This window comes from Phyllobates terribilis, unplaced genomic scaffold, assembly GCF_046119375.1.
Source record: "Phyllobates terribilis strain yellow unplaced genomic scaffold, ASM4611937v1 Scaffold_25__1_contigs__length_18738178, whole genome shotgun sequence".
Lineage (NCBI taxonomy): Eukaryota > Metazoa > Chordata > Amphibia > Anura > Dendrobatidae > Phyllobates > Phyllobates terribilis.
Window position 1 is genome coordinate 2,726,159 of NW_027362785.1, and position 15,901 is coordinate 2,742,059.

At 32.7% G+C, this 15,901-nt stretch overlaps 1 protein-coding gene across 13 annotated transcripts in view; it reads right to left on the bottom strand.

Annotated features, from left to right (window-relative positions):
• The window catches only part of SHISA6 (shisa family member 6), a 635,156-nt gene that overhangs the window by 282,565 nt on the left and 336,690 nt on the right, over positions 1 to 15,901 (bottom strand). For 5 of the 13 annotated variants that reach the window (XM_073660256.1, XM_073660257.1, XM_073660254.1 and 2 more), the window contains one exon: positions 13,600 to 13,683. The exons of the other annotated variants lie outside the window; for them this stretch is intronic. In XM_073660256.1, the coding sequence (XP_073516357.1) occupies positions 13,600 to 13,683 (84 nt within the window). The remainder of the gene's footprint in view (positions 1 to 13,599; positions 13,684 to 15,901) is intronic. 13 annotated transcript variants of the gene reach the window in all.

Consider the following 15,901-nt stretch of genomic DNA (forward strand, 5'->3'; position numbering starts at 1 on the left):
GTTATATTCTTGTACATAGGAGCAGTATTATAGTAGTTATATTCTTGTACATAGGGAGCAGTATTATAGTAGTTATATTCTTGCACATAGGAGCAGTATTATAGTAGTTATATTCTTGTACATAGGGAGCAGTATTATAGTAGTTATATTCTTGTACATAGGGGGCAGTATTATAGTAGTTATATTCTTGCACATAGGAGCAGTATTATAGTAGTTATATTCTTGTACATAGGGAGCAGTATTATAGTAGTTATATTCTTGTACATAGGGGCAGTATTATAGTAGTTATATTCTTGTACATAGGGGCAGTATTATAGTAGTCATATTCTTGTACATAGGGGACAGTATTATAGTAGTTATATTCTTGTACATTGGAGCAGATTTATAGTAGTTATATTCTTGTACATAGGGAGCAGTATTATAGTAGTTATATTCTTGCACATAGGGGGCAGTATTATAGTAGTTATATTCTTGTACATAGGGAGCAGTATTATAGTAGTTATATTCTTGTACATAGGGAGCAGTATTATAGTAGTTATATTCTTGCACATAGGAGCAGTATTATAGTAGTTATATTCTTGTACATAGGGAACAGTATTATAGTAGTTATATTCTTGTACATAGGGGGCAGTATTATAGTAGTTATATTCTTGCACATAGGAGCAGTATTATAGTAGTTATATTCTTGTACATAGGGAGCAGTATTATAGTAGTTATATTCTTGTACATAGGGGCAGTATTATAGTAGTTATATTCTTGTACATAGGGGCAGTATTATAGTAGTCATATTCTTGTACATAGGGGACAGTATTATAGTAGTTATATTCTTGTACATTGGAGCAGATTTATAGTAGTTATATTCTTGTACATAGGGAGCAGTATTATAGTAGTTATATTCTTGTACTTAGGGAGCAGTATTATAGTATTTATATTCTTGTACATAGGGGCAGTATTATAGTAGTTATATTCTTGTACATAGGGGGCAGTATTATAGTAGTTATATTCTTGTACATAGGGGCAGTATTATAGTAGTTATATTCTTGTACATAGGGGGCAGTATTATAGTAGTTATAGTACTGTATATAGGAGCAGTATTATAGTAGTTATATTCTTGTATATAGTGGGCAGTTGTATAGTAGTTACATTCTTGTACGTAGGGGGCAGTATTATAGTAGTTATAGTACTGTATATAGGAGCAGTATTATAGTAGATATATTCTTGTACATAGGGGGCAGTATTATAGTAGTTATATTCTTGTACATAGGGGGCAGTATTATAGTGGTTATATTCTTGTACATAGGGGCAGTATTATAGTAGTTATATTCTTGTACATAGGGGCAGTATTATAGTAGTTATATTCTTGTACATAGGGGGCAGTATTATAGTAGTTATATTCTTGTACATAGGGGCAGTATTATAGTAGTTATATTCTTGTACATAGGGGGCAGTATTATAGTGGTTATATTCTTGTACATAGGGGCAGTATTATAGTAGTTATAGTACTGTATATAGGAGCAGTATTATAGTAGATATATTCTTGTACATAAGGGGCAGTATTATAGTAGTTATATTCTTGTACATAGGGGCAGTATTATAGTAGTTATATTCTTGTACATAGGGGGCAGTATTATAGTAGTTATAGTACTGTATATAGGAGCAGTATTATAGTAGATATATTCTTGTACATAGGGGCAGTATTATAGTAGCTATATTCTTGTACATAGGGGGCAGTATTATAGTAGTTATATTCTTGTATATAGGGGGCAGTTTTATAGTAGTTACATTCTGGTACATAGGGGGCAGTATTATAGTAGTTATAGTACTGTATATAGGAGCAGTGTGACAGTAGATATATTCTTGTACATAGGGGGCAGTATTATAGTAGTTATATTCTTGTACATAGGGGGCAGTATTATAGTGGTTATATTCTTGTACATAGGAGCAGTATTATAGTAGCCATATTCTTGTACATAGGGGACAGTATTATAGGAGCTATATGCTTGTACATAGGGAGCAATATTATAGTAGTTATATTCTTGTACATAGGAGCAGTATTATAGTAGTTATGTTCTTGTACATAGGAGCAGTATTATAGCAGTTATATTCTTGTACATAGGGAGCAGTATTATAGTATTTATATTCTTGTACATAGGGGCAGTATTATAGTAGTTATATTCTTGTACATAGGGGGCAGTATTATAGTAGTTATATTCTTGTACATAGGGGGCAGTATTATAGCTGTTATATTCCTGTACATAGGAGCAATATTATTGTAGTTATATTCTTCTACATAGGGGGCAGTATTATAGTGGTTATATTCTTTTACATAGGAGCAGTATTATAGTAGCCATATTCTTGTACATAGGGGGCAGTATTATAGTATTTATATGCTTCTACATAGGGGCAGTATTATACTAATTATATTCTTGTACATAGGGGCAGGATTATAGTAGTTATATTCTTGTACATTGGAGCAGTATTATAGTAGTTATATTCTTGTACATAGGGAGCAGTATTATAGTAGTTATATTCATGTACATAAGGGCAGTATTATAGTAGTTATATTCTTGTACATAGGGGGCAGTATTATAGTATTTATATTCTTGTACATAGGGGCAGTATTATAGTAGTTATATTCTTGTACATAGGAGCAGTATTATAGTAATTATATTCTTGTACATAGGGGGCAGTATTATAGTAGTTATATTCTTGTACATAGGGGGCAGTATTATAGTAGTTATATTCTTGTACATAGCAGCAGTATTATAGTAGTTATATTCTAGTACATAGGGGGCAGTATTATAGTATTTATATTCTTGTACATAGTAGCAGTATTGTAGTAGTTATATTCTTGTACATAGGGGCAGTATTATAGTAGTTATATTCTTATACATAGGGGGCAGTATTATAGTAGTTATACTCTTGTATATAGGAGCAGTATTATATTAGTTATATTCTTGTACATAGGGGCAGTATTATAGTAGTTATATTCTTGTACATAGGGGGCAGTATTATAGTAGTTATATTCTTGTACATAGGAGCAGTATTATAGTAGTTATATTCCTGTACATAGGAGCATTATTATAGTAGTTATATTCCTGTACATAGGAGCATTATTATAGTAGTTATATTCCTGTACATAGGGAGCAGTATTATAGTAGTTATATTCTTGTACATAGGAGCAGTATTATAGTAATTATATTCTTGTACATAGGGGGCAGTATTATAGTAGTTATATTCTTGTACATAGGGGGCAGTATTATAGTAGATATATTCTTGTATATAGGGGGCAGCATTATAGTAGTTATATTCTTGTACATAGGGTCAGTATTATAGTATTTATATTCTTGTACATAGGGGGCAGTATCATAGTAGTTATATTCTTGTACACAGGGGGCAGTATTATAGTATTTATATTCTTGTACATAGGGGCAGTATTATAGTAGTTATATTCTTGTACATAGGGAGCAGTATTATAGTAGTTATATTCTTGTACATAGGGCGCAGTATTTTAGTAGTTATATTCTTGTACATAGGAGCAATATTATAGTAGTTATATTCTTGTACATAGGAGCAGTATTATAGTAGTTATATTCTTGTATATAGGGAGCAGTATTATAGTAGTGATATTCTTGTACATAGGGAGCAGTATTATAGTACTTATATTCTTGTACATAGGGGCAGTATTATAGTAGTTATATTCTTGTACATAGAGGGCAGTATCATAGTAGTTATATTCTTGTACATAGGGACAGTATTATAGTAGTTATATTCTTGTACATAGAGGGCAGTATCATAGTAGTTATATTCTTGTGCATAGGGGCAGTATTATAGTAGTTATATTCTTGTACATAGGGAGCAGTATTATAGTAGTTATATTCTTGTACATAGGGGGAAGTATTATAGTAGTAATATTCTTGTACATAGGAGCAGTATTATAGTAATTATATTCTTGTACATAGGGGCAGTATTATAGTAGTTATATTCTTGAACATAGGGGGCAGTATTATAGTAGTTATATTCTTCTACATAGGAGCAGTATTTTAGTAGTTATATTCTTGTACATAGGAGCAATATTATAGTAGTTATATTCTTGTACATAGGGGGCAGTATTATAGTAGTTATATTCTTGTACATAGGGGCACTATTATAGTAGTTATATTCTTGTACATAGGAGCAGTATTATAGTAATTATATTCTTGTACATAGGGGCCGTATTATAGTAGTTATATTCTTGCACATAGGGGGCAGCATTATAGTAGTTATATTCTTCTACATAGGAGCAGTATTATAGTAGTTATATTCTTGCACATAGGGGGCAGTATTATAGTAGTTATATTCTTGTACATAGGGGACAGTATTATAGTAGTTATATTCTTGTACATAGGGGCAGTATTATAGTAGTTATTTTCTTGTACATAGGGGACAGTATTATAGTAGTTATATTCTTGTACATTGGAGCAGTATTATAGTAGTTATATTCTTGCACATAGGGAGCAGTATTATAGTGGTTATATTCTTGCACATAGGGGGCAGTATTATAGTAGTTATATTCTTGTACATAGGGGCAGTATTATAGTAGTTATATTCTTGTACATAGGGGCAGTATTATAGTAGTTATATTCTTGTACATAGGGGCAGTATTATAGTAGTTATATTCTTGTACATAGGGGACAGTATTATAGTAGTTATATTCTTGTACATTGGAGCAGTATTATAGTAGTTATATTCTTGCACATAGGGAGCAGTATTATAGTGGTTATATTCTTGCAAATAGTTAGCAGTATTATAGTATTTATATTCTTGTACATAGGGGCAGTATTATAGTAGTTATATTCTTGTACATAGGGGGCAGTATTATAGTAGTTATATTCTTGTACATAGGGGGCAGTATTATAGCAGTTATAATCCTGTACATAGGAGCAATATTATTGTAGTTATATTCTTCTACGTAGGGGGCAGTATTATAGTAGCTATATTCTTGTACATAGGGGGCAGTATTATAGTGGTTATATTCTTGTACATTGGAGCAGTATTATAGTAGCCATATTCTTGTACATAGGGGGCAGTATTATAGTGGTTATATTCTTGTACATAGGAGCAGTATTATAGTATTTATATGCTTCTACATAGGGGCAGTATTATAGTAGTTATATTCTTGTACATAGGGGCAGTATTATAGTAGTTATATTCTTGTACATAGGGGGCAGTATTATAGTAGATATATTCTTGTACATAGGGGCAGTATTATAGTAGTTATATTCTTGTACATTGGAGCAGTATTATAGTAGTTATATTCTTGTACATAGGGAGCAGTATTATAATAGTTATATTCTTGTACATACGGAGCAGTATTATAGTAGTTAAATTCATGTACATAGGAGCAGTATTATAGTAGTTATATTCTTGTACATTGGAGCAGTATTATAGTAGTTATATTGTTGTACATAGCAGCAGTATTATAGTAGTTATATTCTAGTACATAGGGGGCAGTATTATAGTATTTATATTCTTGTACATAGGGGGCAGTATTATAGTAGTTATATTCTTGTATATAGGAGCAGTATTATAGTAGTTATATTCTTGTACATAGGGAGCAGTATTATAGTAGTTACATTCTTGTATATAGGAGCAGTATTATAGTAGTTATATTCTTGTACATAGGGGCAGTATTATAGTAGTTATATTCTTGTACACAGGGGGCAGTATTATAGTATTTATATTCTTGTACATAGGGGCAGTATTATAGTAGTTATATTCTTGTACATAGGAGCAGTATTATAGTAGTTATATTCTTGTACATAGGAGCAGTATTATAGTAGTTATATTCTTGTACATAGGGAGCAGTATTATAGTAGTTATATTCTTGTACATAGGGCGCAGTATTATAGTAGTTATATTCTTGTACATAGGGAGCAGTATTATAGTAGTTATATTCTTGTACATAGGGAGCAGTATTATAGTAGTTATATTCTTGTACATAGGAGCAGTATTATAGTAGTTATATTCTTGTACACAGGGGGCAGTATTATAGTAGTTATATTCCTGTACATAGGGAGCAGTATTATAGTAGTTATATTCTTGTACATAGGGGGCAGTATTATAGTAGTTATATTCTTGTACATAGGAGCAGTATTATAGTAATTATATTTTTGTACATAGGGGCAGTATTATAGTAGTTATATTCTTGTATATAGGAGCAGTATTATAGTAGTTATATTCTTGTACATAGGGGGCAGTATTATAGTAGTTATATTCTTGTACATAGGGGCAGTATTATAGTAGTTATATTCCTGTACATAGGGTCAGTATTATAGTAGTTATATTCTTGTACATAGGGGGCAGTATTATAGTAGTTATACTCTTGTACACAGGGGTCAGTATTATAGTAGTTATATTCTTGTACATAGGGGGCAGTATTATAGTAGTTATATTCTTGTACATAGGGAGCAGTATTATAGTAGTGATATTCTTGTACATAGGGAGCAGTATTATAGTAGTGATATTCTTGTACATAGGGGGCAGTATTATAGTAGTTATATTCCTGTACATAGGGAGCATTATTATAGTAGTGATATTCTTGTACATAGGGAGCAGTATTATAGTAGTGATATTCTTGTATATAGGAGCAGTATTATAGTAGTTATATTCTTGTACATAGGGGGCAGTATTATAGTAGTTATATTCTTGTATATAGGAGCAGTATTATAGTAGTTATATTCTTGTACATAGGGGGCAGTATTATAGTAGTTATATTCTTGTACATAGGGGACAGTATTATAGTAGTTATATTCTTGTACATAGAGGGCAGTATTATAGTAGTTATATTCTTGTACATAGGGGCAGTATTATAGTAGTTATATTCTTGTACATAGGGAGCAGTATTATAGTAGTTATATTCTTGTACATAGGAGCAGTATTATAGTAGTTATATTCTTGTATATAGGGGCAGTATTATAGTAGTTATATTCTTATACATAGGAGCAGTATTATAGTAGTTATATTCTTGTACATAGGGGGCAGTATTATAGTAGTTACATTCTTGTACATAGTCAGCAGTATTATCGTAGTTATATTCTTGTACATAGGGGGCAGTATTATAGTAGTTATATTCTTGTACATAGGAGCAGTATTATAGTAGTTATATTCTTGTACATAGGGGCAGTATTATAGTAGTTATATTCTTGTACATAGGGGGCAGTATTATAGTAGTTATATTCTTGTACATAGGGGCAGTATTATAGTAGTTATATTCTTGCACATAGGGGGCAGTATTATAGTAGTTATATTCTTCTACATAGGAGCAGTATTTTAGTAATTATATTCTTGTACATAGGGGCAGTATTATAGTAGTTATATTCTTGCACATAGGGGGCAGTATTATAGGAGTTATATTCTTGTACATAGGGGCAGTATTATAGTAGTTATATTCTTGCACATAGGGGGCAGTATTATAGTAGTTATATTCTTCTACATAGGAGCAGTATTTTAGTAATTATATTCTTGTACATAGGGGCAGTATTATAGTAGTTATATTCTTGCACATAGGGGGCAGTATTATAGGAGTTATATTCTTGTACATAGGAGCAGTATTATAGTAGTTATATTCTTGTACATAGGAGCAGTATTATAGTAGTTATATTCTTGTACATAGGAGCAGTATTATAGTAGTTATATTCTTGTACATAGGAGCAATATTATAGTAGTTATATTCTTGTACATAGGGGGCAGTATTATAGTAGTTATATTCTTGTACATAGGGGCAGTATTATAGTAGTTATATTCTTGTACATAGGGGACAGTATTATAGTAGTTATATTCTTGTACATAGGGGGCAGTATTATAGTAGTTATATTCTTGTACATAGGGGCAGTATTATAGTAGTTATATTCTTGTACATAGGAGCAGTATTATAGTAATTATATTCTTGTACATAGGGGCCGTATTATAGTAGTTATATTCTTGCACATAGGGGGCAGTATTATAGTAGTTATATTCTTGTACATAGGGGGCAGTATTATAGTAGTTATATTCTTGTACATAGGGGCAGTATTATAGTAGTTATATTCTTGTACATAGGAGCAGTATTATAGTAATTATATTCTTGTACATAGGGGCCGTATTATAGTAGTTATATTCTTGCACATAGGGGGCAGCATTATAGTAGTTATATTCTTGTACATAGGGGGCAGTATTATAGTAGTTATATTCTTGTACTGCCCCTATGTACAAGAATATAACTACTATAATACTGCTCCTATGTACAAGAATATAACTACTATAATACTGCTACTATGTACAAGAATATAACTACTATAATACTGCTCCCTATGTACAAGAATATAACTACTATAATACTGCCCCTATGTACAAGAATATAACTGCTATAATACTGCTCCTATGTACAAGAATATAACTACTATAATACTGCTCCCTATGTACAAGAATATAACTACTATAATACTGCTACTATGTACAAGAATATAACTACTATAATACTGCCCCTATGTACAAGAATATAACTACTATAATACTGCTACTATGTACAAGAATATAACTACTATAATACTGCTCCCTATGTACAAGAATATAACTACTATAATACTGCTACTATGTACAAGAATATAACTACTATAATACTGCCCCTATGTACAAGAATATAACTACTATAATACTGCTCCTATGTACAAGAATATAACTACTATAATACTGCTCCCTATGTACAAGAATATAACTACTATAATACTACTACTATGTACAAGAATATAACTACTATAATACTGCCCCTATGTACAAGAATATAACTACTATAATACTGCTCCTATGTACAAGAATATAACTACTATAATACTGCCCCTATGTACAAGAATATAACTACTATAATACTGCTCCTATGTACAAGAATATAACTACTATAATACTGCTCCCTATGTACAAGAATATAACTACTATAATACTGCTACTATGTACAAGAATATAACTACTATAATACTGCCCCTATGTACAAGAATATAACTACTATAACACTGCTCCTATGTACAAGAATATAACTACTATAATACTGCTCCTATGTACAAGAATATAACTACTATAATACTGCTCCTATGTACAAGAATATAACTACTATAATACTGCCCCCTATGTACAAGAATATAACTACTATAATACTGCTCCTATGTACTAGAATATAACTACTATAATACTGCTCCTATGTACAAGAATATAACTACTATAATACTGCTCCCTATGTACAAGAATATAACTACTATAATACTGCCCCCTATGTACAAGAATATAACTACTATAATACTGCTCCTATGTACGAGAATATAACTACTATAATACTGCTCCCTATGTACAAGAATATAACTACTATAATACTGCTCCTATGTACAAGAATATAACTACTATAATACTGCCCCTATGTACAAGAATATAACTACTATAATACTACCCCTATGTACAGGAATATAACTACTATAATACTGCCCCCTATGTACAGGAATATAACTACTATAATGCTGCCCCCTATGTACAGGAATAGAACTACTATAATACTGCCCCCTATGTACAAGAATATAACTACTATAATACTACCCCTATATACAAGAATATAACTACTATAATACTGCCCCCTATGTACAGGAATATAACTACTATAATACTGCTCCTATGTACAAGAACATAACTACTATAATACTGCCCCCTATGTACAAGAATATAACTACTATAATACTGCCCCTATGTACAAGAATATAACTACTATAATACTGCCCCCTATGTACAAGAATATAACTACTATAATACTGCCCCCTATGTACAGGAATATAACTACTATAATACTGCTCCTATGTACGAGAATATAACTACTATAATACTGCTCCCTATGTACAAGAATATAACTACTATAATACTGCTCCTATGTACAAGAATATAACTACTATAATACTGCCCCTATGTACAAGAATATAACTACTATAATACTGCCCCCTATGTACAAGAATATAACTACTATAATACTGCCCCCTATGTACAAGAATATAACTACTATAATACTGCTCCTATGTACGAGAATATAACTACTATAATACTGCTCCCTATGTACAAGAATATAACTACTATAATACTGCTCCTATGTACAAGAATATAACTACTATAATACTGCCCCTATGTACAAGAATATAACTACTATAATACTACCCCTATATACAGGAATATAACTACTATAATACTGCCCCCTATGTACAGGAATATAACTACTATAATGCTGCCCCCTATGTACAGGAATAGAACTACTATAATACTGCCCCCTATGTACAAGAATATAACTACTATAATACTACCCCTATATACAAGAATATAACTACTATAATACTGCCCCCTATGTACAGGAATATAACTACTATAATACTGCTCCTATGTACAAGAACATAACTACTATAATACTGCCCCCTATGTACAAGAATATAACTACTATAATACTGCCCCTATGTACAAGAATATAACTACTATAATACTGCCCCCTATGTACAAGAATATAACTACTATAATACTGCCCCCTATGTACAGGAATATAACTACTATAATACTGCTCCTATGTACAAGAACATAACTACTATAATACTGCTCCTATGTACAAGAACATAACTACTATAATACTGCCCCCTATGTACAAGAATATAACTACTATAATACTGCCCCTATGTACAAGAATATAACTACTATAATACTGCCCCCTATGTACAGGAATATAACTACTATAATACTGCCCCCTATGTACAGGAATATAACTACTATAATACTGCTCCTATGTACAAGAATATAACTACTATAATACTGCTCCTATGTACAAGAATATAACTACTATAATACTGCTCCTATGTACAAGAATATAACTGCTATAATACTGCTCCTATGTACAAGAATATAACTGCTATAATACTGCTCCTATGTACAAGAATATAACTACTATAATACTGCTCCTATGTACAAGAATATAACTACTATAATACTGCCCCTATGTACAAGAATATAACTGCTATAATACTGCTCCTATGTACAAGAATATAACTACTATAATACTGCTCCTATGTACAAGAATATAATTACTATAATACTGCCCCCTATGTACAAGAATATAACTACTATAATACTGCCCCCTATGTACAAGAATATAACTACTATAATACTGCTCCCTATGTACAAGAATATAACTACCATAATACTGCCCCCTATGTACAAGAATATAACTACTATAATACTGCTCCTATGTATAAGAATATAACTACTATAATACTGCTCCTATGTACAAGAATAGAACTACTATAATACTGCCCCCTATGTACAAGAATATAACTACTATAATACTGCCCCCTATGTAGAAGAATATAACTACTATAATACTGACCCTATGTACAAGAATATAACTACTATAATACTGCCCCCTATGTACAGGAATATAACTACTATAATACTGCCCCCTATGTACAGGAATATAACTACTATAATACTGCCCCCTATGTACAGGAATATAACTACTATAATACTGCTCCTATGTACAAGAATATAACTACTATAATACTGCTCCTATGTACAAGAATATAACTGCTATAATACTGCTCCTATGTACAAGAATATAACTACTATAATACTGCTCCTATGTACAAGAATATAACTACTATAATACTGCCCCCTATGTACAAGAATATAACTACTATAATACTGCCCCTATGTACAAGAATATAACTACTATAATACTGCTCCTATGTATAAGAATATAACTACTATAATACTGCCTCCTATGTACAAGAATATAACTACCATAATACTGCCCCCTATGTACAAGAATATAACTACAATAATACTACTCCTATGTATAAGAATATAACGACTATAATACTGCTCCTATGTACAAGAATAAAACTACTATAATACTGCCCCTATGTACAAGAATATAACTACTATAATACTGCTCCTATGTATAAGAATATAACGACTATAATACTGCTCCTATGTACAAGAATAGAACTACTATAATACTGCCCCCTATGTACAAGAATATAACTACTATAATACTGCCCCCTATGTACAAGAATATAACTACTATAATACTGCCCCTATGTACAAGAATATAACTACTATAATACTGCCCCCTATGTACAGGAATATAACTACTATAATACTGCTCCTATGTACAAGAATATAACTACTATAATACTGCTCCTATGTACAAGAATATAACTACTATAATACTGCTCCTATGTACAAGAATATAACTGCTATAATACTGCTCCTATGTACAAGAATATAACTACTATAATACTGCTCCTATGTACAAGAATATAACTACTATAATACTGCTCCTATGTACAAGAATATAACTACTATAATACTGCCCCCTATGTACAAGAATATAACTACTATAATACTGCCCCTATGTACAAGAATATAACTACTATAATACTGCTCCTATGTATAAGAATATAACTACTATAATACTGCTCCCTATGTACAAGAATATAACTACCATAATACTGCCCCCTATGTACAAGAATATAGCTACTATAATAGTGCCCTCTATGTTCAAGAATATAACTACTATAATACTGCTTCCTATGTACAAGAATATAACTACTATAATACTGCTCCCTATGTACAAGAATATAACTACCATAATACTGCCCCCTATGTACAAGAATATAGCTACTATAATAGTGCCCTCTATGTTCAAGAATATAACTACTATAATACTGCTCCTATGTACAAGAATATAACTACTATAATACTGCCCCCTATGTACAAGAATTTAACTACTATAATACTGCCCCCTATGTACAAGAATATAACTACTATAATACCGCCCCTATGTACAAGAATATAACTACTATAATACTGCCCCCTATGTACAAGAATATAACTACTATAATACTGCCCCTATGTACAAGAATATAACTACTATAATACTGCCCCCTATGTACAAGAATATAACTACTATAATACTGCCCCTATGTACAAGAATACAACTACTATAATACTGCCCCCTATGTACAATAATATAACTACTATAATACTGCTCCTATGTACAGGAATATAACTACTATAATACTGCCCCCTATGTACAAGAATATAACTACTATAATACTGCTCCTATGTACAAGAATATAACTACTATAATACTGCCCCCTATGTACAAAAATATAACTACTATAATACTGCTCCCTATGTACAAGAATATAACTACTATAATACTGCCTCTATATACAAGAATATAACTACTATAATACTGCCTCCTATATACAAGAATTTAACTACTATAATACTGCTCCCTATGTACAAGAATATAACTACTATAATACTGCCCCCTATGTACAAGAATATAACTACTATAATACTGCTCCCTATGTTTAGGAATATTATTTCTATAATACTGCTCCCTATGTTTAGGAATATTATTCTTATAATACTGCTGCTATGTACAGCTTTTCTCTTGTCTCAATTTGTGATAATGTATCTTCATTTTTTGTCGCTGCTGTTTAAACATTTAGACTTCTCCTGGTTTTCGGCCACTGTTGTGAGATTGGGCACCCGGTGCCTACTTACCCGCCTTTTCTTGGGTCTTCAGAGCCTCTCGTCTGCAGCTTCTGATGACATCAGGACTCCAATGGCCAAATCCTGCCGCTCCCGCTGCAGATAAAAATACAGATAAATTCTCACAGACGGTGCTCCGATTCAACTTGAATCAGACAACCATCGTGAAGTCCTACGTCTGACATGGAAAGTGGTGGATGAAGCACTAGACAACAGTAGACACTGGGAGCACCTACACAGATATCATTACATAGAGATCAATACACACATCAATTATACAGAAAGGGGGACGCCACAGACCCTTAAAGTGTAGCTGTAGTCTTCGCGGAGAAGCGAGGCTTGTGGCTTCCTCAGGCATGAAGTGCCCCGTACCTCATAACGTTTGGAAACATTGTTCCAGCACCTCCGCTGTGTTGGCCACAGGCACGCTTTGATACAAGCAGAACTAGTAGATGGGTTAATCATGCATTGGAATTTAATGCTTTTTGTCCAATGAAATTTACCCCAAAAACACCACTGTTGGGCTACCCAACAAGGTCACTAATTATATAAGTTTATAAAGAAATTATAATCTTTTACTTATCTTAAAGAGGATTATTCACTTGCCATAAATATGTAATTTTTCTTTACCCGGTGTAAATGCCGCCGTTCTCCTGAATCTGGAGCTGTTTTTCTTTTCTTTCTGCGCCTTTCCATTCCTGAGATATGACCCCTTCTTCCTTGCATATAAATCTAGTCTTTTTTAGCGAAATGGGCGTGGTTCCCGTGAAAACGCCCACCTGGAGCGCTTAAGACCACGCCCACTTTATGGGAAAAAGACTATTCATATGCAGTGAAAAAGGGGTCATATCTCAGTAACGGAGAGGCGCAGGAACAAAAGGAAAACATTGCCGGATTTAGGAGAATATCGTCATTTAAAACAGATAATTTTTAACAATATTTATGGCAAGTTAGACATTTACTTTAAATTGAATAAAGTGCCAGGGATAAGTCAGAGTGAGTAAATCTCCTGAATTGTAAGATCAGGAAGTTATTTGAAGCTCCCAGTAGTATTAGAGATCATAAATGTCAAGGTCAGTAGGAGGTGAGTAAAGCAAAGTAGAAAAAAGTATTAACTCAACTAGACCACTTGATTTACCCAAGTAGAAAGTCCTTGGACCATTACCTCCCGCTCTTGATAAATCTTTCCCAACATGTCTCTGTTTTAACTGGTGAACCACATTAGAAGTCTCGTAAAAGAAGAATTTTGTCAATACCCCCATTACTTTTCAATCAGATCAATATTATTAACAAAATTATCTGTAACTCATTATAACGAGGGTGTCCTGACCTCAGATTATATCTAGGAACTTAGGAACTATTTCATAGCCTTTCTTGGTAGAACCTTCTTATCCTTCTTGAGGTCTGAGTGGGAGGAACTGACACATTAAGAAAGCAGTCTATTCTACAGGTAGCACGTTAAAGAGCAGGATGAGCTGAGAAGATTGATGTATAACTTTGTTGGAAAACATTCATCAGAACTTTCAATTTATAGATCTAAATCTCTGCTCTTCCAGACTTTAAGAGTCCAGTGGGTGGTCCTAATCAAAGACCACCCACTGGACTCCTAAACACGGAATGAGTGGAGGTTGAGATCGATAAATGCAAGTTATGTTCATTATTTTCCTAAAAATCTATATATCAATGTGACCTTCTTTCTCAGCTACGTAACAAACTGCTCTTTGTCACTTAAAGAGTCCAGTGGGCAGTCCTAATTAGTGACCACCCACTGGACTCCTAAACACGGAATGAGTGGAGGTTGAGATCGATAAATGCAAGTTATGTTCATTATTTTCCTAAAAATCTATATATCAATGTGACCTTCTTTCTCAGCTACGTAACAAACTGCTCTTTGTCACTTAAAGAGTCCAGTGGGCAGTCCTAATTAGTGACCACCCACTGGACTCTTAAACATAAAATGATTCAAAGTTTTACCAGTAGATTACACATTATCCTGAATCTTTTCCCAGGAACCTATATGTTAATCTACTCAGCTAAGATGATTCTAGAAGAATGGACAAGTCTGGACAATTTTGATAGGTGGTCTACCATACAGCAAGTAGAAATTCCCACAGTCCCGCGACCCACCAGAAGACATATTTCTAGTAGTCCTCCCTACATACAGATAATGTACAGGTCCACTATATTAATGTACTCACCAGAAGATCCACACAACTTTGAGGAGGATGGTCAACTCAAGAATAAGTTGTGTGGTTGGTTGGTCAACCACCAAAAATTCTGCCGCAGAGTTAGACGTTAACTTCACAACTTGCCA